Source organism: Rhinoraja longicauda, chromosome 18, assembly GCF_053455715.1.
Source record: "Rhinoraja longicauda isolate Sanriku21f chromosome 18, sRhiLon1.1, whole genome shotgun sequence".
In the NCBI taxonomy this organism is placed as follows: Eukaryota; Metazoa; Chordata; class Chondrichthyes; order Rajiformes; family Arhynchobatidae; genus Rhinoraja; species Rhinoraja longicauda.
In genome coordinates, this window is record NC_135970.1 from 28,455,712 (window position 1) to 28,477,562 (window position 21,851).

The 21,851-nt window shown below is 44.0% G+C and overlaps 2 protein-coding genes across 2 annotated transcripts in view; both read right to left on the reverse strand.

The window, feature by feature from the left end:
* Nucleotides 1-2,094: 2,094 nt before the first annotated feature.
* On the reverse strand, nucleotides 2,095-6,960 carry LOC144602359 (ATP-sensitive inward rectifier potassium channel 11-like). Its single transcript, XM_078415406.1, has one exon. The coding sequence runs from the start codon at nucleotides 6,268-6,270 to the stop codon at nucleotides 5,011-5,013; it is 1,260 nt and encodes a 419-aa protein (XP_078271532.1). The 5' UTR covers nucleotides 6,271-6,960; the 3' UTR covers nucleotides 2,095-5,010.
* Nucleotides 6,961-9,012: 2,052 nt separating this feature from the next.
* The window catches only part of abcc8 (ATP-binding cassette, sub-family C (CFTR/MRP), member 8), a 105,164-nt gene continuing 92,325 nt past the window's right edge, over nucleotides 9,013-21,851 (reverse strand). Inside the window, exons 34-39 of the mRNA XM_078415408.1 lie at nucleotides 18,079-18,157; nucleotides 16,716-16,824; nucleotides 15,643-15,746; nucleotides 11,278-11,411; nucleotides 10,824-10,886; nucleotides 9,013-9,150 (exon numbers count right to left, since the gene is read on the reverse strand). Of these exons, the coding sequence (XP_078271534.1) occupies nucleotides 9,013-9,150; nucleotides 10,824-10,886; nucleotides 11,278-11,411; nucleotides 15,643-15,746; nucleotides 16,716-16,824; nucleotides 18,079-18,157 (627 nt within the window). The remainder of the gene's footprint in view (nucleotides 9,151-10,823; nucleotides 10,887-11,277; nucleotides 11,412-15,642; nucleotides 15,747-16,715; nucleotides 16,825-18,078; nucleotides 18,158-21,851) is intronic.

Genomic DNA, 21,851 nt, shown 5'->3' on the forward strand with positions numbered 1-21,851 from the left:
TAAATAGACTTCAGTATATTGTCACGGATCTTTATTTAGCACCATTAGATCATGCAATGTCAGCCACATACTTTCAGAGAGTTCTAGTTTTCTTTGTAGAATTTGCAATTTTAATTCTGTCCATTTCTCTATGAAAACGTTGACAATTTAAGGTTAATTCATGCTAGATATGTTGGTATTATTTAATTTATTACCTGTATAAACATTTTCACCGGAAAATATCCTTGTATAATTAATGGTATGCATAATAATTCACTCGCCTTCCTTTTGTGGAATTGCGTTTCCCCCCTCCCCCGCCTCCGATATGGGAACACTTATGGTGCTGCTGTACATGCTCCTGATGCAGGTTAGATCAACTGGTTCAAAATCTTTGCAGTCTTTGATAGCAACCAATACTCCAACAGCATGCTTTTAGTAATCATGCACTATTTGATGCAGGAATCAATAATCAATAATTTTCTTAAAATATATGTTTGCAATGTCTATATACGAGTAGATTCTGAATGGAGCCATTGTAAATAATTTAAAGAGGTTTATATGGGAATCTGATAAGGATTCCCATATGTGTGTCATATGAGCACAAAACAGGGCCTTTGGCCCAATTTGCCCATGCCGACCAAGATGCCCCCATCTAAACTAGTCTCATTTGCCCATGTTTTACCCACATCCCTCTAAACCTTTCCTATCTATGCACATGTCCGAGTCTTAGAAATGCTGTCTCAACTACCTGCTCTGGCAGTTCATTCCAAATATTAATCTTATTGCCAAAATACATTTGAATTCTTTTTTTTTCAAATTCTCACTTCTTCAATAAGTAGTATTAAAAACCCAATTCCCCTGGAACAGAGGAAAATCCCTTTAAACAAGGTTCTGCTTTAACATATATCACTATTATTCTTCCCAATCCAAAATAAAACCTCAAGAACATTCATTTGAAACTGATCATACTTTAAAATGCACATATTTGCATCTGAAAAGTTAAATACATATTGTTGTATTAAAAATACAGAAGATTAATAAATATATAATGTTTAGAAAAACCTCTATTTCACCATATTCCTGGATATATCCCTGGGTGGCTTTTTCATTCTTGGCCGTTATAAGAATTATCACAGTCGTAAACTAGTTTATTTTCAATCATTCAAGTATAGTTTCAACATTTACAGGTTGAATTATTGCTTCACTCCTCAATTTGTTGGATTCAACTGTTCATACTTTGTAAATGGGGCATGGTAACAAACATAAATTTGAGGATAACAAAATAAATGTACAATAAGTCCGCAATATACAAACTTTCACCATAGTGCCATAGACAAGCTTAGATACTTGCCAATGGTTTACAAAGTTATTTTTGGCTGTAATGAATAGCATGCCATCCTCTGCATAGGAATATACTGTCCTAAAATGCCATACTGTGTTTACCAGCCTTTCTTGAATCATGACATTTTTCTGAACAAAACATTTTCTACAATTAGTGAGCATGCATACAATTTTGGGCAGGAGTGCCATTTGCCAGTTAAACAACAAAGTGGTATGAATGAAAATGAATGGAAATATAGATCCAGCATCTCCTGCAGTAGTGTGCACATACAATATTTGATAGGAAGTCAGAACCTTTTCCCCCAGGGTTGAAATGTCAAAGATTTGATGGGATAGCTTTACGGTGAGAGGGGCAAAGTTATTTTATACAGAGGGTAGTGTGTGCCTGGAACGTACTGCCAGGTGTGGTGGTGGAGGCAGATACAATCATAGTATTTAAGAGGATTTTGGACAGGCACATGGATATGCAAATAATGGAGGGATATGGATCATGTGCAGGGATAAGAGATTAGTTTAATTTGGCATCATATTCAACATGGACATTGTGTGCTCAAGAGCCTGTTCTTGTGCTGTACTGTTCTATGTTGATCTAATAAATGTTATTAAGTTATTAACACAAGGCTATGTGAATACTTGAACAGTTTACTCAAACTTGCATTTTATCTACCACAAGCTTTCCATGGGAGTTAAGTTAATCTTCAGGATGATTACGAAACAGGCCCTGTCCTGCCCCCACCTCTTTTCCAGCTGTCTCCCCCCCCCCCCCCCCCCACAACACACTAAATGCCACCGATCCATGAGATGCTGCCTGACCCGCTGAGTTTTTCCAGCACTGCATTTTTTGGTAAACCAGCATCTGCTATACCTTGTCTCTTCCATACATTTATGTTCAGAGGCTTGGCTCCAAATTATGGCTGATTTGTTCACTAAAGCATGGCCTTATATTAAACATCTGCAAAACTAAAGTCCTCTTCCAAACTGCTTCACTCTACAAAACTGCCTCCCGACAATAAAGGCCATGAAAAATGGGGACAACTTCACGAGCAACAGTAGCTACCTCTCTACAAAGGCAGACACTGAGTATGACATTTACTACCACCTGCACATGATACATTCAGCCTTTGATTATCTGAAGAAATGTGGTTTTAGATTAAGACTTCAAAACTGGAGCAATTATCCCACCCGCCACTATGCTTACATAGTTGGAGGGCTGCACCAGCAATGTCTAAATGCACTAGAAAAATAAGCAGACCAATATCAATCAATAATCTCTCCCTCCCTGGCCAATATCCTCAGCATTGGGGATCTAACTGCACCGTCAGCTCTAATGGACAAAGCATGAATCAGAAGCAGACATGCTACTCCAAACTTCATTAAGACAAGAAATTACAAGGTGAAAAGGAGATGATTAAAAAATGTCAACAATACTCCTGTGAATCCCTGTTTCATTGCAACTTACAATGTCAAACGGTATTTACGAACTTCAAGTCAATTGATTGGAGCACATTGCAAATGGAAGAAGGGGCACAGCATTTCCTAAACTACTTATTTTCTTGCACTGTCTCATAGAAACATAGAAAATAGGTGCAGGAGGAGGCCATTCGGCCCTTCAAGCCAGCACCGCCATTCATTGTGATCATGGCTGATCATCCACAATCAGTAATCCGTGCCTGCCTTCTCCCCATTACCCTTGATTCTGCTAGCCCCAAGAGCTCTATCTAACTCTCTTTTAAATTCATCCAGTGAATTGGCCTGCACTGTCTTCTGTGGCAGATAATTCCACAAATTCACAACTCTCTGGGTGAAAAAGTGTTTTCTCATAGTTTTAAATGGCCTCCCCTTTATTCTTAGACTGTGGCCCCTGGTTCGGGACTCCCCCAACATTGGGAACGTTTTTCCTGCATCTAGCTTGTCCAGTCCTTTTATAATTTTATACATTTCCATTAGATCCCCTCTCATCCTTCTAAATTCCAGTGAATACAAGCCCAGCCTTTCCAATCGTGCTAGGAATTCCAACATAGCCTTCCTCAGCTGATACTGACCATAGAAGTTCAGCTGGACCCAGTTATCCTCGATCCCATTAGGAAATGGTTAAATTATTAGTGCATGATGAAAAATCCTGACATTTGCTGTTGGAATTATTATTAAATATTCCTGTCAAAACCAATAGCACAAAAGTATTCTAACTAATAATACATTTGTTTCAGACATATTTAAAAATGAAAGGCTGGGTAATTCTATGCAGGAGTGACTGTCAGATTATATATATCTGGTGGTCCAGTTAGGCGTTATGTGTATTTGCATTTTGACAAATGTGTTTCTGATCAGAACATTCGTGTGATTGTCTTGTGGCCGTATTAAAAGCAACAGAAAAATAGTGTAATGAAGCACGCACCGAGTGTCTGTTCATTGCTAGTCGGGCTCATGGTTTGCATATCGACAGAATTCTGAGTTTAGATTTATAGGCTCTGTGATGTGAATGTTCCTTTGAGCCCTCACTGGAGCCAGCATTTTGCTCAAGGTGTTCCTGGTGCTTTGTGATAAGTCAGAGTGGCTGCAGGTTAAGTGTAGGGAACTGTTAACCCCAGCACCTCTGCAGCTCGGGGGAGATAATATCATGAATGATAGGTGGTGTCCAGATAGATGTGTGCATCTGGTGGGAGGGGGCTCAGGCATGTGTGTGTGTGGAGGGATCAAGACAGGTGTGCAAGCATGGAGGGGGGGGGGGGAAGAGATGTATGTGGTGGGAAGGCATCCAGACAGGTGTGCGTGCACATAGATCTCCTTACCTCCCCCCCAACCCTCTCATTACCCTGGTGAAGGCAGGCTGCAATGAATGTTGCTTTGTCAACTCCAGTCAGGTGTGTACTTGGGGAGGAGGCCTGTGCAGATGTGTATATGGCTGTGTCTGTAGTTCGTAGAGAAGCGCATGGAAGGGGTCTAGACAAGTGTGTATATAGGATGGAGTCTAGTTTGTACAGACGTGAATGGGGAGTGTGTACAAGGGAAGGGGTCTGTAGAGGTGTGTGTACATGGAAGTGGGTCTGTAGAGGTGTGTGTACATGGGAGGGGAAGTGTACATGGGAGAGGTATGTACTTGGGAGAACAGGCACCTGCATTTTTTTCATGCATTAATTAAATACAATAAAAATATATCAATGAGAAAGAGCTAACTCAAAGCTTTCATTTGAGCCATAGATCATGGTATAATACCATTTCCTTCCGGAAATATGATAAATCAAAGTCGTAGCAAAGTATGACCCGTTTGCATGACAAAATTGTGATTCCGCAATTTGCCCGGGCTTTTTGAACCACAAATTTAGGTCGCCTGCAGTCGAGTTGGATGTCATTAGGTAGCTAGGGCTGTCTGCTTTCAGAATTGATATCGGTTAGCATCAGTGGAGGAACCAACAAAAGTTCGCAGCGGTGTCAATCGCATGTTTTTGTCAAAAAAAACCAATAGGCGGTTTTGTGTCAGCGAAACATGCAGAGGTGTGAAGTTCTGAAGAAGGGTCTCGACCCGAAATGTCACCCATTCCTTCTCTCCTGAGATGCTGCCTGACCTGCTGAGTTACTCCAGCATTTTGTGAATGAATACCTTCGATTTGTACCAGCATATGCAGTTATTTTCTTACAGAGGTGTGAAGGGATCTTCTCTCCTCCCCTCACTCTGGGAAAAGAAGGGAAGGGTCACAAACAGTCACTCTGAAACACCGAGCTCTTTCTTCTCCTAAGGGCGGGCGAGATCTCGAAGTTGACGGTCTTTCCCTCCCCCTCGATCTCCACCCCCAGCTCCTCCGCCGCCTCTTCCACCCCGTCGCCGCTCCCCAGGTTGACATGGGGGCGGAGCCTCGCCTCGGCCTGCTCCATCTCCAGCTGCCGGGCGCCGAGGAGCGGCGTGGACACTTTGACGGTGTTGCCGAACTTGGAGTAGTCGACCGTGTAGCGTCCGTCCTCCTCGGAGACGACGGGCACGAAGCGGTGGCCCCACAGGATCTCGGTGGAGAGGTAGGAGGTGCGCGCCTGCGTGGTGATGCCGGTGGTCTCCACCACACCCTCGAGCACGACGACCAGCTCGAAGCGGGCGCGCGCCAGGCCGGCGGCCGTTAGGCAGTAGAGCGGGCTCGAGCCGTCGATGACGTGCGCCACGATGATGGGCGACACCAGGAAGATGGAGCCGCCGCCGCCCCCCCCCCCCGGCCCGTCCAATGAGACGTCGAGCTGCCGCAGCGGCTGCACCTCCCCCTCGGCCGTGCGCGCCCGCCCCACCAGCTGCGCGCGCACGCTGGCGCCGATGATCATGGAGGTGCGCAGGTCGCCCACGCGGAACATGAGGCACAGGCGGCCATCCCGCGGCGCCACCACCGCCGAGCGGCTGAAGATCAGCGTCTCGGCCCGCCGCCTCGCCTGCGACGTCTTCATGAAGATGCAGCCCATCATCACGGCGTTCACCACCAGCCCCACGATGTTCTGCGCCAGCAGCACGGCGATGGCGACCGGGCACTCCTCGGTGATCATACGCCCGCCGAAGCCGATGGTCACCTGCACCTCGACCGAGAAGAGGAAGGCCGAGGTGAAGGAGTGGAGGCTGGTGATGCAGGGCACGGCCGGGGGTCTCGGCTCACCTCCTCCTCCTCCATCGTCCAGGTCGCCGTGGGCGAAGGCCAGCAGCCACCAGATCATGGCGAACAGCAGCCAGCTGCACAAGAAGCTCATGGTGAAGATGAGCAGCGTGTGCCGCCACTTCAGGTCGACCACCGTGGTGAAGACGTCCTGCAGGAAGCGACCTTGTTCTCGAATGTTGGTGTGCGCCACATTGCAGGCGCCGTGCTTGTCGACGAAGCGAGCCCGGCGTGGCCGATCCCAGCAGCGGAGGGGACGCCCCACCACCTCCTCCTGCAGCCGCAGCACGTACTCCTCGGCCACCAGCTCTTTCCTGGCCGACAACATGGTGGGCCCATCGCAGGGCGAGTGCCCTCACCCACCGGCCGGGCTCGGCTCAGCTCACTGGAGGGATGAGAGAGAGAGAGAAACGGGCAGAAAAAAACAACCTTCAAACTGGGAGAGAGGCGTAGTTTGGCTTCAAACACTGGAGGGGAGAGAGTGAGACGGAGAGGTGCAGTCCACTGCAATAATGACAGAGGAGCAGTCTGGTTTCAAACACTGGGAGAGAGGTACAGTCCATTTCAGTGACAGGAGTGTTCTTTCAAACACAGTCAGAAAGAGGAGCAGTCTATTTCAGTGATAGAGAGAGGAGCAGTGTTTTTTCAAACAGGGAGAGGAATAGGCTACTTCAGTGACAGTGTGGAGCGGTGTTTCAAATAGAGAGACGGAGGAGCTGACAACTTCAATGACAGCGAGGGGCATTCTACTTCAGTGACAAAGTGAGGAGCAGTGTTTAGAACATAGAGGTAGACAGAGAGGAGCTGTTTACTTCAGTGACAGAGGATTAGTGTGCTTTCAAGCAGATGGGAGCATTCCACTTCAACGACAGGGGGAGAAGCAGGCTGGCTTCAAATAGTGGAAGGAAGAGAGAACAACCAACCTTCAAAAACGGGAGAAAGAAGATGACAGAGAGAGAGATAACCTTCAAACTGGGAGTGAGACGGAACGGCAATCTAGAGGGAGAGAGACACCTGCAGTCTGCCTCTGAGAGAAAGAAAAATGGTCCGGCTTTAAACCTGGGAGGAGGGGGTGAGAGAAGGAGAAAAGAGCAGTCAATGCAAACACTGGTTGAGAGAAAGAGATAGGAACAGTCCACTTCAATGACAGACAGTGAAAAATAGCAAAGAGGAGCAACCAAGCTTCAAACAGTGGGAGAGAGAGTAGTAGTAGTCCTGCTTCTAACACTGGTAGAGAGAGGAGCAGTCCACTTAAATGACAGAGAGAGAGGGAGGAAAAGGAGCAACCAATCTTCAAACACGGGGAGAGGGAGACATGGAGAGAGAGAGAGGGGTATTCAACCTTCAAGCACTGAGGGAGAGAGAGGCGCAGGGATAGAGAGACAGGTAATCAACCTTCAATCACAGGGGGGGGGGGGGGCGGGGAAGGGGGGAACATTCCACTTCAATCACAGAGAAAGGAGAACCAACCTGCAAACGTTGGCAGAGGAGAGCAGCCTGTCTTCAAGTACTAGGAGATCGACACATAGAGACAGAGACTACAGAGCTTCAAAGCCTAGCCCTGGTCGTATGTTGAAGGAGGAGGCAAGGGGAGGGCACGCCAGCTGTCGCTGCCAATCATGCCCGTAACCAGATAGGGGAAGCTGATGGACTGCAATGCCTGAATGCTGAGTAAATCACAAATGTGCTAGAGTAACTCTGGGTCAGGCAGCACCTCAGCTGTAGCATGTCCATTTCCTGTTAACAGATGCCGTGTGCCTCCAGCACTTTGTGTTTTACTCAAGATTCCAGCATCTGCAGTCCCTTGTGTCTCCTAGTATTTAACATTCCCCCCCCTGGCGAAAAAAGACTGACCGCTTAACCTATCTATGCCTCTCACAATTATATATACTTCAATCAGGTCTCTTTCAACCTCTGATATTCCAGAGAAAACATTGCAACGTGTGCTTGTAGTTGAATCTCCCTAATTTGGACAGCATTCTCATGAAATGGAGACAATGAACAGAGTTCAATTAATCTACAAACCCGCACATCTTCGGGATGTGGGAGGAAACTGGAGCACCTGGAGGAAACCCTCATGGTAATAGGGAGAACATGCAAACTCTGTTACAGACTGCACCTGAGGATCGAACTTGGGTCTCTGGCACTGAGAGGCAGCGGCTCTACTAGCTGTGCCACTGTGCCATCCTTTTATGTCATCTTTCTGACCCAAACCAACTTGGCTCTAATTTTAATTATACTTCTTTGTCCTGATGTCTGCCACCAAAGGAAATTGTTTTAATCTTCCAATCATTTCAGTCAATCAGCATAAATAGCGCAATTAGATAATCTCATCATCCAATCAAACAATCATTTAAAAAAAAAAGTAAAATATAATCTTGCTTTGAGCTATTCCTGACTAATGTTATTTTGGAAGCGACATCAGTCTTGCTCCTGAATTATTTACCATTTCCCTTTGAAGAAAATCCCAGGTGGTTTCCGTACTTGTGGTTTGGCAATTAATTGGTATAGCAGGGTATGGTGAACAACCGACACTGACTCACATTGCAGCTTAAGGATGTGCCAGCCTATTTTGTGTCCCAGACAACTAAAGATATCCAAACCACTGAACACAACATTACCCTTATGCGGCCCCTGCGATTCACTGAAAGAGTGCTGCATATTTAGAGTGTCACACCCTACCTGGTTGTTGCCATTGTTGTATTGAGGGATGCAAAGTTACAGACTCGCAAATATGGAAGCCGAAATGACCCCTCTGGACGAAACAGACTGGCGTGAAAATAGGAAGAGATGTAGAACTAATTATTGGCTCTGGGAGCAGGAGAATGAACGGTGAAGGTTGCTGACAACAATAATGGACAGTTAAAAACACAAAATTATTGCTATCTTCGAAAACAGAAACCGAGAATTAGGTCTCTAACCACATTGAAAAGGCATTTGGACAGGTACATGGTAAATAATTTACATCTTAACCAGGGGAAAAAAACGGCCACTAAACACTTCATTGGTAAGAAATGTACCAATTTTATTTACAGAACAAATGAAATTACAAATGCAACTATTGCTATTATCATTTATCTGCCTGTACAAAAGAGGCAAAGGTTCCATCCCTTTGTTCCAAGAGAATGCTGGGAGTGTCGTATTCCAAGATAATTCCTCTCTTCATCACAATCACCAAGTCTGCATTCAAAATGGTGTGCACACGATGCTGGAAAACCAGAACAATTATTAGCATGATTTGTTGCAAGACCAGATATTAGTTTGAAAAATATGAATCTTGGTTAGCCACTCGGCGCTGGAAAGCAAAACACAGCCCAGGTTAGTTTTTGAAGCGGAATACATCTGTTTTTGCAGCAATTGCACACCATTCCCATACAAACCCAGCAAGTCACCTTTGTGACTGCAACTTTATTTTTTGGACCTCACTAAAGAGGCAAATGTGCTGTCTTTGCTCATCAAATTGGATACAGAATCGTTCTCTGCTACTGTGCCCTTAGACAGGACTACAATCTGATCTGCGTCCAAAATTAACGAAACCCGATGCTATAAAAGGAAAGGGGGAAAATCTTTCACACAGGTTCACAAAAAAGTTGTAACAATGAGCAAGTCATAAGATTCCCATGATAGTTGCTACTTTAGTTGGATTGAACTGGCCTTGCTCTCCATTCCATTGACATATTATTGCGATCCGGGTTCGACCCTGACTTCGGGTACTATCAGTGAGGAGTTTACATGATCTCACTGACTGCATGGGATTCCACGGCAAGCATAGATCTGCTCCCACATCTCAAAAGATGTGCAGGTTTGTAGATTAAATGGCCTGCATAAATTGTCCCGAGTGTATAGAGTGGAAGAGAAAGTGCGATTGCATAGACCTAGTGTGAACGGGTTATTGATGGTCAGCATGGACTCGGTGGGTCGAAGGACTTTTCCACGCTGCATCTCCAAAACTTACTGAACAAACAACAAAATTAATTAAAGAAAAAAACAATATTTAAATCACCTCTTTTGTACTTGATTATCAACTTCAAACGGATTAAAAAATATATATTTTAACGCACTAGATGTTTTAGGGTTCTGGTTTTACTAAACCAGTAATCCAGATTGGAACAATCCATAAGAGTTGAAGTGAAATTTCTGTCCCATTAGTATTTATTGTTTTAAAAGAATAAATATCACCAAAATTATAATTGTTTATGTCACTTGTTTATTAATACCTTTTGGCTTTCTTGCATAAAATCCCTTATTCCTTTTGAATTGCAGCAACATCAGGTTTATATGGAAGATTCAGCACTGTCCCAATTCATTCATTAAAGGAAACATTTAATGTGGCCCCATTCCTAATCAGTAGTCTCAAAATGCAGCCCAACATCCATATTTATACATGGATGAAACATGAATGCCTGTCATTGATACCCAATTCTCAAATTTGATCTTTTAGAATCTTTATTCCAATCAGTGTGCTTGCAACTCAGAATCCCTAACCACAGATGTTAAACTGATCTCATTATATTTAAGACGGACGCAAAGCGCTGGAGTAACTCAATGGGTTGGGCAACATCTCTGGAGAAAATAGATAGGTGATGTTTCAGGTCTGGACCCTTCACTCATTATATTTGCTTGGGGTTGTTCCTCCCCAATTATGGGTGTGTGATGGGAACACACTTTGTAGTTTCAGGGCTTACCAGTGCAAATCCTAAACCCATATCTCCTGAGTGATGCCTCTCAGGGGAAATGATCATAAATGAAATTGTGACAACTTTTTCTTTCGTTGACAATACTATCCTTTAAAACTCTTGATTTATCCACAGTCAGTAACATCTAAGAACCTGGAATTCTATCTTGGTGGATTCTAAACTAGTAAAGGCTGATGTTACTTACAGCAATGGTCACCACTGTTCGATCCGCAAAGGCTGTCATCACAACTTTTTGTAAAATATTTTCCTGCAAAAGAGCAGTATCATTTAGAGGCATACGCACAGAAACAGGCTCTAAGGCCCAACTCTGCTGACCAAGATGTCTTAATGAAGATAGTAAACAGAAGTGATTCAAATTTAGCATCTGCATCTCAAGAAATTTCTGAAAACATCCTTGAAATATATATTGGTTACACCAAACTATTTTTTATAGAGATGTATGACAATTTTATCCCTTACCACAGATGGTAAACTGATCTTGGAAGATTTGCATGGAGTTGTTTGCTCCTCTCTGATGATGGGTATGTGATGGGAACACACTTAGCAGTTTGCCCGTGCAAATCCTAAAACTTTCACTTCTCCCCAGTGTGATGCCTCTCAGAAATAATCATAAATGAAAGATGACCACTGGTACTTACTGTTTCCATGTCGATTGAGGCTGTGGCTTCATCCATAATCAACACACTACTTTTCCGCACAAAGGCCCTTGCCAAGCAAAACAGCTGACGTTGACCCAAGCTAAAATTTTCCCCTCCTTCCGTAACGGTAGCATCTGCCATTCAGATATGAAAAAAAGTCAGAATCATGATTCTTGACAGATAATATAATAAACTTAAGATTCATTGACCTGGAAAACTACTCAACAATGTTTAGTACATTTAATTTTTAATTTAGTTCAGAGATGCAGCACAAAATTACTAGAGACATAGGTAGGGTAGACAGTCAGAACCTTTTGCCCAGGGTGGAAAAGCCTCTTAAATGCCACCATCATATCTGTCTCCACCACTATGCTGGCAGACGTTCCAGGCACCCACCATTCTATGTTTAAAAACTTGCCTTGCACCATAAAGCTATGCTCGCCAGCCTTTCGCAATTCCACCCTGTGCGAAAGATTCTGCCTGTCTACCCAACCTATGTCTCGTAAGTTTTTGCTGTATCACTGAACTAAACTATGAGTAATTTGCAAGGTCAATGAACCCTCTGGCTATTGACATTATGGATGCTAGTTCTCACAGCCATGTGTTGGTACAAAGAGCATCAGTAAACTTTGACCACAATTGTTTTGAATTGCTTGAAAGATACAGCATAGAAACAGGCCCTTCATCCCATCAAGTCCACGAAGACCATCGATCCCATTCACGCTAGTTCTGTTATCCCACTTTCTCATCCATTCCCGATACACTTGGGGTAAATTACAGCGGTCAACAAACCCGCAAGTCTATGCGATGTGGGAGGAAACTGGAGCACCAGGAGGAATCTCACATGGTCACTGGGAGAATGCAATGTCAGGAACGGACCCGGGTCTTTGGTGCTGTTAGGCGGCAGCACTACCAGCTGCGACACTGTGCCGCCTTACATTTATCACTGCTAAGCCTGACCACCTATCTGATGTCAGTGCATTCGCAGTTTTCAACAGAAGTCACTGAAAGATTTCCAGGAATTCCCAAAATTAGAAGTCAATTACACTCTCCCTGAGTGAGATACTTGGCCAGCATCAGAGATACAGCGCAGAAACAGGTCCTTTGGCCTACTGAGTCCGTGCCGACCAGTGATCACCCCGTACACTAACACTATCCTACGCACTGAGGACTATTTATAATTTATAGAAGCCAATTAACCTACAAACCTATACGTCTTTGGAGTGTTGGAGGAAACCCAGAGAAAGCGCACATGATCACAGGGAGAAGAGAAGTGGGGAAAAAAGATTTGAAGCATGCATTATTTTAAATATTTAAGCGGAATAACATGGTCTCCCAGCTCGTATGCTTGTGCTGGTTTATTTACAACTGGATATGAGCCTGTTCCAGGAGAGCCGGGGATGGGCTTGATCCTAGCTATAATTATTTTTGATTGGGAAGACGTGTAGTTATAATTCTACTCCGCATGTCTCCACAAAACATTCACAATTCATCAGTGTCATGTTTATGGGGTGTAATATTTTAAAATTGCAAGCCAACCTCTAATCTATTTCACTCATGTAACTGGATCCACAGGATCATGGCAATGTTTATCAATGTGGCTGGTGCATTTGTCGCAAACAAATAAGACATTTGGACAGGGCAGCACGGTGGCACAACGGTAAAGTTGCTGTCTCCACAGCTCCAGAGACCCGGGTTCAATCCTGACCACAGGTGCTGTCAGTACTGAGAAAGACCTGCAAGTTTGTAGGTTAATTGGCTTCGATAAAATTGTAAATTGTTCCTGGTGTGTAGGATAGTGCGAGATGATCGCTGGTCGACACGGACTCAATGGGCCAAATGGCCTGTTTCAATGCCGTATCTCTAAACTAAACTAAACACAAGGTGCGTGGATATGATAGGTTTATAGGGACAGATGCCAAATGTGGGCAGGTGGGACTGGCATAGATGCGGACTGGTGGTTGGCATGGACGAGTTGAGGCGAAGGGCCTGTTTCCGTGCTGTATGACTATGACTCTAAGTCTGAGATCAACTAAATGTCATTCCCTTTATCCTGTATCTTTACACTGTGGACTGCGCGACACGTCAGCATGTAACAAAAAAGCTTTTCACTACCTCGGCACACGTGACAATAAACTAAACTAATCTGGAGGAAACTAAAGCTTGGTCTATGCCATTATAAATCAGGGCACTATACTGCATGTTGTATGCATCATGAACTACTACATTGGTAAAAATTGCCATTAGAGAGTAAGGCAAGGCTTTTTGTCTTCAAATTATTTTTTCTTTATCTGCCGCAAGTGGACATCAACAAAAGATAGCTGTATAAAGCAGTGTCATTGCTGGATGCCCATTAACTAAAAAAGGCAGTGATGCTCTCTCCCTCATGCTGCTCAGCTTTTCCCCTGCAGTCACACATATTAAACTAAAAATAAACTGCTGCCAAAACTAGCTTCAGCTGGAATTGGAAACCTTTTGAAATTCTTCTTGTAGCTTCCGCTTCTGCCACTTGCTTTATGGAGCTCAGGTTTGTTCAGGTGATGGTGTAAAGTGGGAAGGTAAATAAAAATCAATAGATGGTTAAAATAAGCTGTCAGGTGACAACTGCACCAATTCTCATTGCTGCCAAGACAAATACTACCCATCTGTTTCTTCCATTATCTTTATCTTGCACTAAACATTATCCCCTTTATCATGTATCTGCACACTGTGGACGGCTCGATTGTAATCATGTATAGTCTTTCCACCGACTGTTCAGCATGCAACAAAATCTTTTCACTACCTCGGTACATGTGACACTAAACTAAAATTTCCTGCACTCTATAACCTTCACATTCTTTTGCATATCTATTCCACATCTCCTGGCACTCTGTCTTATCTTTGTACATCTATCATCCCTTTAAAATCCGAGGTTAATTGTTCATACATTCAAACAGGCAAGGTGATTTGTATTTTCTGTGTTCAAAATCTCATTTTAATATCTGCTTAATGCGATATTGGAGGATCTGCAGCAAATTGAAACATACATGAAATTTGTGATTCCCTGACACTGACAAAATAAATGTGGACACAAAAGTGCTGAAGTAACTCAGCGGGTCAAGCAGCATCTCTGGAGAACATGGATAGGTGACGTTTTGGGTCAGGACACATCTTCAGACTGATCCTACTGATCCTTCAGACTGATCCTACAATCAGACTGGAGAAGGGTCCTGACCCGAAACATCACCTATCCATGTTCTCCACAGATGCCGCCTGACTTACAGAGTTACTCAGCACTTTGTGTCTCTTTGTAAACTAGCATCTGCAGTTCCTTATTTTCACAAAAAATAATGTTTTGCTTTATCCTACATTACTGAATAAATTATTTTGTGATCTTTTGATAATGTAAAGTTTATATTTCTATAGGGTTAGAAAAATATACTCTACATTGTCCAAGTATCATATATGGTACTTATAATCTGTAATGTGTGAGGATTATAGAGCGGAGGTGCAGAACCTGGCGGACTGGTGCTCGGATAACAACCTGTCCCTAAATACCACCAAGACCAAGGAGCTGATCATCAACTTCCGTAGGTCACATAACGGGGAATATGCCCCGATCTCTATCAATGGGGTCAGTGTGGAGAGAGTGTCCAGCTTCAAGTTTCTGGGCACTCACATTTCGGAGGACCTAACATGGTCCAATAACACTGCTGCGCTGGTCAAGAAGGCACAACAAAGACTGTTCTACTTAAGAACACTGAAAAAGTCTGGTCTACCCCAACAGCTGCTGAAGACCTTCTACCGCTGCACCATAGAGAGCATCCTAACGCATGGAATCCCTGTGTGGTACCTCAGCTGCACGGAGGCAGAAAGGAAAGCTCTACAGCGGGTAGTCCATAGAGCTCAGAGGGCCATCGGAACACAGCTACCAGACTTGGAGGGCATCTACAACACACGATGCCTCAGAAAAGCCACCAGCATCCACAAAGACTCTTCACACCCCTGCAACAGTCTGTTCGAACTCCTTCCATCGGGCAGACGATACAAGGCCTTCTATGCCCGCACCTCCAGACTCAGGAACAGCTTCATCCCCAGGGCCATAGCTGCTATGAACCGGTCCTGCTGAGCCGGATGGCCACAACGCATAGATCAACTTGCACTTTACCCTGTCCAAAACTGTTACAACTGTTCGTTTCGTTGGGTTGCTGCTGTCTAAATTACCTAAATTAGTGCATCGTATGGGAGGCGCATTCCCAATCTCGTTGTACCCCTGGGTACAATGACAATAAAGATATATTGTATTGTATTGTATTGTATTGATATAGTCAAACACTTATTTTGTCAATGTGTTTCTGTTGCATGTTAATTTTTCCATTGGGTTACCTAAACCTCCAGGTAAAGCTTTCACCAAGTGTTTGAGTTGTGCGATCTCTAAGGACTCCCACAGAATGCTGTCTGTGCATTTTTTCTCTGGATCCAAGTTAAAACTACAGGAAACAGAAAAAAACAAGTTCAGAATTCAAATTTTGCAAGTTTGTTTAATTATCTTCAAGTCATTGTGGTACGGAGACCCATTGAACCCAAGCCAACTCTTAGTTGACAAACTGTTCATTGCACTAGAAAAAAAGGAGGTGGCACAGTGGTAGAGTTACCTTGCAGTGCCGGAGACCCGGGTTCAATCCTGACTACGGGAGCTGTATGTACGTAGTTTGCATGTTCTCCCAGAGGCCATGTGGGTTTCCTCCTATTATCTTTGATTGGAGTTGACTTTATCTTGCACAAAACGTCATAACCTTTATCCTGCATTTATACACTGTGGACGGCTTGATTGTAATCATGTATAGTTTTTACTTTAGATTTTAAAGATACAGCGCGGAAATAGGCCCTTCGGCCCACCAAGTCCGCGCAGACCAGTGATCACCCCGTACACAAGAACTATCCTGCACACTAGGGACAATATAAAATTTTACTGAAGTCAAATAACCTACAAACCTGCACGTCTTGGAAACGTGGGAGGAGACTGGAGTATCCGGAGAAAACCTACGCCATCACAGGGAGAATATACGAACTCTGTACAGACAGCACCCGTAGTCAGGATCAAATCCAGGTCTCTTGCGTTGTAAGGCAGCAGCACTACCGTTGCGCCATTGTGCTGCCCATCTTTTCATTGACTGATAACACGCAACTAAAAAGCTTCTCACTGTACCTCGATACACATGACAATATTAAACTAAACTAAAACTAAACCTTTTATCAGACAAGTATCTGAATTTTGATTATTTCGATCTACATTGCAGCCTTCTAAGAACAAAGTCAACATAGCAGAAATAAATCTTTTATGCAGATTGACACAGATTATTGTTTTTGAACTACATGCATCAAAAGCTGATTCGCACATGAATTATGCAATTGGCATTACCCATGGAAGATCCAGTTGCCTGTTCATTAATACTGACCGTATTGAACCACTGAATAACACAGGATCTTGAAGAATGATAGAGAGTCTGGATCGCAACATGCTTAGTGGCAGTTTGGAAATGTCTATTCCATCAATAAGTATTCTCCCTATAGCAGGAAACAAACAGCAAAATGTTGATAAAGTACTGTACTGTCAAAACACCGTGTAACATGCATGTTATGTGATACCTTAACCAGTTTCATTAAAGTTTCCTTGTCTTAAACCAGTACTACTACACAACGTTTAAAAAACATTTAGACAGGTACATCGATGGAAGAGGTTTAAAGGGTTATGGGCCAAACGTAGACAGGTCAGACTAGTGTCGATGGGGTTTGTTGGTCGGTGTGGGCGTTGGACTGAAGGGCCTGTTTCCACGCTGTATGACTCTGACTCTCCTATACAGTCTGAAGAACGGTCCTGACCCAAAATGCCACCTATGCATTCCCTCCACAGATGCTGTATAACCCGCTGAGTTCCTCCTGCACTTTGAGTTTTGCTCAAGATTCCATTATCTGTGGTTCCTTGTATCTTCACTATTTTATAGTTCTTTGGCACAAGCACATCCATAATGATCTTACAAGAGTGACAAGTACAGTGTACTTTATGATACAAGATAAAACTCTTCGATTAAAAAGTTCCTATTGCTTATTACATTAAAAAATGCTAGGAGTAATTTTTGTTTTGCTTGGAATTTCAGCATGTTGCTTATAGGTTTATTTCTAAGTGAAGAAGGGTCCCGACCCAAAACATCAACCTATCCATGTTCTCCAGAGATGCCTGAACTGCTGAGTTACTCCAGTACTTTGTCTTTTTTGTTGTTGTTAACCAGCATCTGCTGTTCCTTGTTTGTGTCTACTCTACCAGTACCATAGTTTGTTTAGAGATACAACGTGGAAATAGGCCCTTTGGTCCACCGAGTCCATGCCACCCAACGATCACTGATACACTAGTTCTATGTTATCTGATTTCATTTCCCTGCCCACTAGCGGCAATTTACAGAAGCAAATTAACCCACAAACCAGTACATCTTTGGAACGTGGGAGGGAAATGGAGTCACAGAGAGAGCATGCAAACTCCACTCCTGAGGTCAGGATCGAACCCGTGTCTCTGGTGCTGTGAGGCAGCAACTCTACCAGCTGCGCCAAGAAATGAAGTACCTAACACTGCATTTGTTGACATTTGGTTGCAATACCTCGAACAAATATTTTCAGTTGTTAACTCTTCGCCGTTTTCCAGAACTTGGTGCTATGTACCCATTTTTTTAAAAACGTGTTAACATGTACTGGTGGGGATAAAAACAGAAGTACACAAAAAAATTAAATGAGAGAATGTGTGAAAAACAAATTCAAGTTAAACTGTACCTTCAAACATATCTACCATTCTGAAAAAGGCTAAAGAAAAGGACGACTTCCCACTGCCAGTCCTTCCACAGATTCCAACCTGTGGACCAAATGGATTCCGTTGTGAGGTATAATCAGTACATGGTAAAGCATTTGGTAATGCATTTATACAACGTGCTACACCAATGCGAACATTGTCGTATTTTTAATCAGTCATTCTAGAATTTTTAGATATATACGACCTATATCTGAGAATAAAATGAAGCAAAGAGCACTCATTATTTTGTTGCAGAGTAAATCTGCAACTAAACATCATGGAGATCCAAAAATTGCACTTCTCCCTTGACCTAGATGCACATAGTCTCTTGCCCAGAGTAGGGGAATCGAGGACCAGTGGACATAGGTTCAAGGTAAAAGGGGAAAGATTTAATAGGAATCTGAGGGGTAACTTTTTCCACACAAAAGGTGGTGGGTGTATGGAACAAGCTGCCAGAAGAGATAGTTGAGGCTGGGACTATCCCAACTTTTAAGAAACAGATAGGTACATGGATAGGACAAGTTTGAAGGGATATGGACCAAGCGCAGACACGTGGGACTAGTGTAGTTGGGACATGTTGGCCGCACTATGACTCCAGCAGGTCAGACAGCATATCTGGTGAAAAGGAATGGATGACGTTTTGGGTTGAGACCCTTCTTTAGCCTTCTTCAAGACAGGGTTTTGAAAGGCATGTAAGGAAGGTATGTAGGAAGGAACTGCAGATGCTGGTTTAAAACGAATATCGACACAAAATGCTGGAGAAACCCAGCGGGTCAGGCAGCATCTCTGGAGAAACGGAATAGGTGACATTTCGGATCGGGACCCTTCATCAGATTTAAAGGTGTGAAGTTTCTGTCACCATTAACATCCTAGAAGAAGTTACAATTGGTGCTTTCTTAAGAGCACAATAAGTGTTAATTATTAGGTAGAAACAAGGAACTGTAGATGCTGGTTTACAAGAAAAGTCAAAATGCTGGGGTAATTCAATAATAATAATAATGCATTACATTTATATAGCGCTTTTCAAACACTCAAAGACGCTTTACAAGGATTACTAGAACAGAGAAGAAAATAAATAGATAAATAAGTAAACAAACAGAAAAAGGAGACAGAAGGTGAGGTGACGGTCAGTGGTTGAAGGCAGTGCTGAACAGGTGAGACTTCAGTGATGTTTTGAATGTGGTGAGTGAGGAGGAGTCTCTGACGGTTTGGGGTAGTGAGTTCTAGAGGGTGGGAGCAGCGATGGAGAAAGCCCTGTCCCCCCAGGATCTGAGTTTGGTCCGGATGGGGGGGGGGGGGGGGGGGGACAGGAGGTTGGCAGCAGCAGAGCGGAGGGTGCAGGTGGGAGTGTGCCTGTGGAGGAGGTCAGTCAGGTAGGATGGGGCCAGGTTATGGAGGGCTTTGTAGGTCATGAGGTGGATTTTGTACTGGATTCTCTGGGGGATGGGGAGCCAGTGGAGCTTGTAAAGGACGGGGGTGATATGGTCACGGATCGGGGAGTAGGTGAGTAGACGGGCAGCGGAGTTTTGAATTTATTGAAGTTTACTGATGATTTTTGAGGATGAGCCATAGAGGAGGCTGTTGCAGGAGTCCAGACGGGAGGTGATGAAGGCGTGGATGAGGGTTTCTGCAGCTGTGGAGGAGAAGGATGGACGGAGACGGGCGATGTTTTTGAGGTGGAAGAAGGCTGTCTTTGTGATGTGTTTGATGTGTTTGTCGAAGGAGAGGGTTTGATCAAAGATGATTCCAAGATTCCGGATGTGAGGGGAGGTGGATACTGGGAGACCATCAATATTGAGGATGAAGTTTTGGGTGGATTTGGTGAGCGTTTTTGGACCAATGATGATGATTTCAAATTTGTTGCAGTTGAGTTTGAGGAAATTTGATTGAAGCCAAGATTTTATTTCAGTGATGCAGTTTGTCAGTGTAGAGTGTGTGGTGGTGGAGATTGACTTGGTGGAGATGAGGAGCTGGATATCATCGGCGAAGCAATATCATCAATGGGTCATGTAGCATCTCTAGAGAACATGGGTGGGTGATTTTACTTTAGGCTTTAGAGATATAGTGCGGAAACAGGCCCTTCGGCCCACCGCGTTCGCGCCAACCAGCGATTGCCCCATACACTAGCACTATCCGACACACTAGGGACAATTTACAATTTTTACCAAAGCCAATTAACCTACAAACTTGTTCATCTTTAGAGGAAACCGGAGAACCCAGAGAAAACCCACGCAGCCACAGGGAGAACGTACAAACTCTGTACAGACAGCACTCACAGTCAGGATCGAACCTGCGTCTTTGGCGCTGTAAGGCAGCAACTCTACCGCTGCACCATGCTTCAGATTGGGACCTTACTTCCCGACCTAAAATGTCACCTCTCCATGTTCTCCGGAAATGTTCCCTGACCCACTGAGTTACACCTGCATTTTGTGTCTTTTTATGTGTTAATTATTGCCAAGCAACTCCAGCAGTTTATGTTTTGCACAAGACTCCAGTATCTGCAGATCCTTGTGTCTCCATTTTACTGAAAAGTCTCCTCAAAGTTTCCTATCACTTGCCAGGCTTAGACCCACCCCCACCTCTCTTTCCCAGCTTCCTCCTCCCTACCACATTCAGTCTGAAGAAGGGTCCTGACCCGAAACATCATCTATCCATTCAGATGCTGCCTGACTGGTGCTTTGTGTTTTGCTCAAAATTCCAACATCTGCAGTTAGCATAGAAACTTAGAAAAACAGCCATTCGGCCCTTCAAGCCAGCACTGCCATTCTATATGAACATGGCTGATCATCTAAAATCAGTACTCCGTTCCTGCTTTCCCCCCATATCCCTTGATTCCTTTCGCCCTAAGAGCAGAATCTAACTCTCTCTTGAAAACATCCAGTGAATTGGCCTCCACAGCCGCCTGTGGCAGAGAATTCCACAGATTCACAACTCTGGGTGAAGAAGTTTTTCCTCATCTCAGTCCTAAATAGCCTACCCCTTATTCTTAAACTGTGACCCCTGGTTCTGGACTCCCTCAACATTGGTAATATTTTTCCTGCATCTAGCCTGTCCAATCCTTTAAGAATTTTATATGTTTCTATAAGATCCCTTCTCATCCTTCTAAATTCCAATGAATACAAGCCCAGTCGACCCATTCTTTCATCATATGTCAGTCCTGCCACCCCGGGAATTAACCTGGTGAACCTACGCTGCACTCCCTCAATAGCAATAATGTCCTTCCTCAAATTGGGAAACCAAAATTGCACACAATACTCCAGGTGTGGTCTCACCAGGGCCCTGTACAAATGCACTAGGACCTCCTTGCTCCTAAACTCAAATCCTCTTGCAATGAAGGCCAACATGCCATTAACTTTCTTCACTGCCCGCTGTATCTGTTTGCTTATTTTCAGTGACTGGTGTAAAAGCACACCCAGGTCTCGTTGCACCTCCCCTTTTCCTAATCTGACACCATTCAGATAATAATCTGCCTTCCTGTTCTTGCCACCAAAGTGGATAACCTCACATTTATCTACATTATACTGCATCTGCCATGCATCTGCCCACTCACCCAATCTATCCAAGTCACCCTGCAGCCTCATGGCATCCTCATCGCAGCTCACACTGCAACCCAGCTTTGTGTCATCTGCAAACTTGGAGATGTCACATTTTATTCCTTCGTCTAAATCGTTAATATATATTGTAAATAACTGGGGTGCCAGCACCGAGTCTTGAGGCACCCCACTAGTCACTGCCTGCCATTCTGACAAGGACCCGT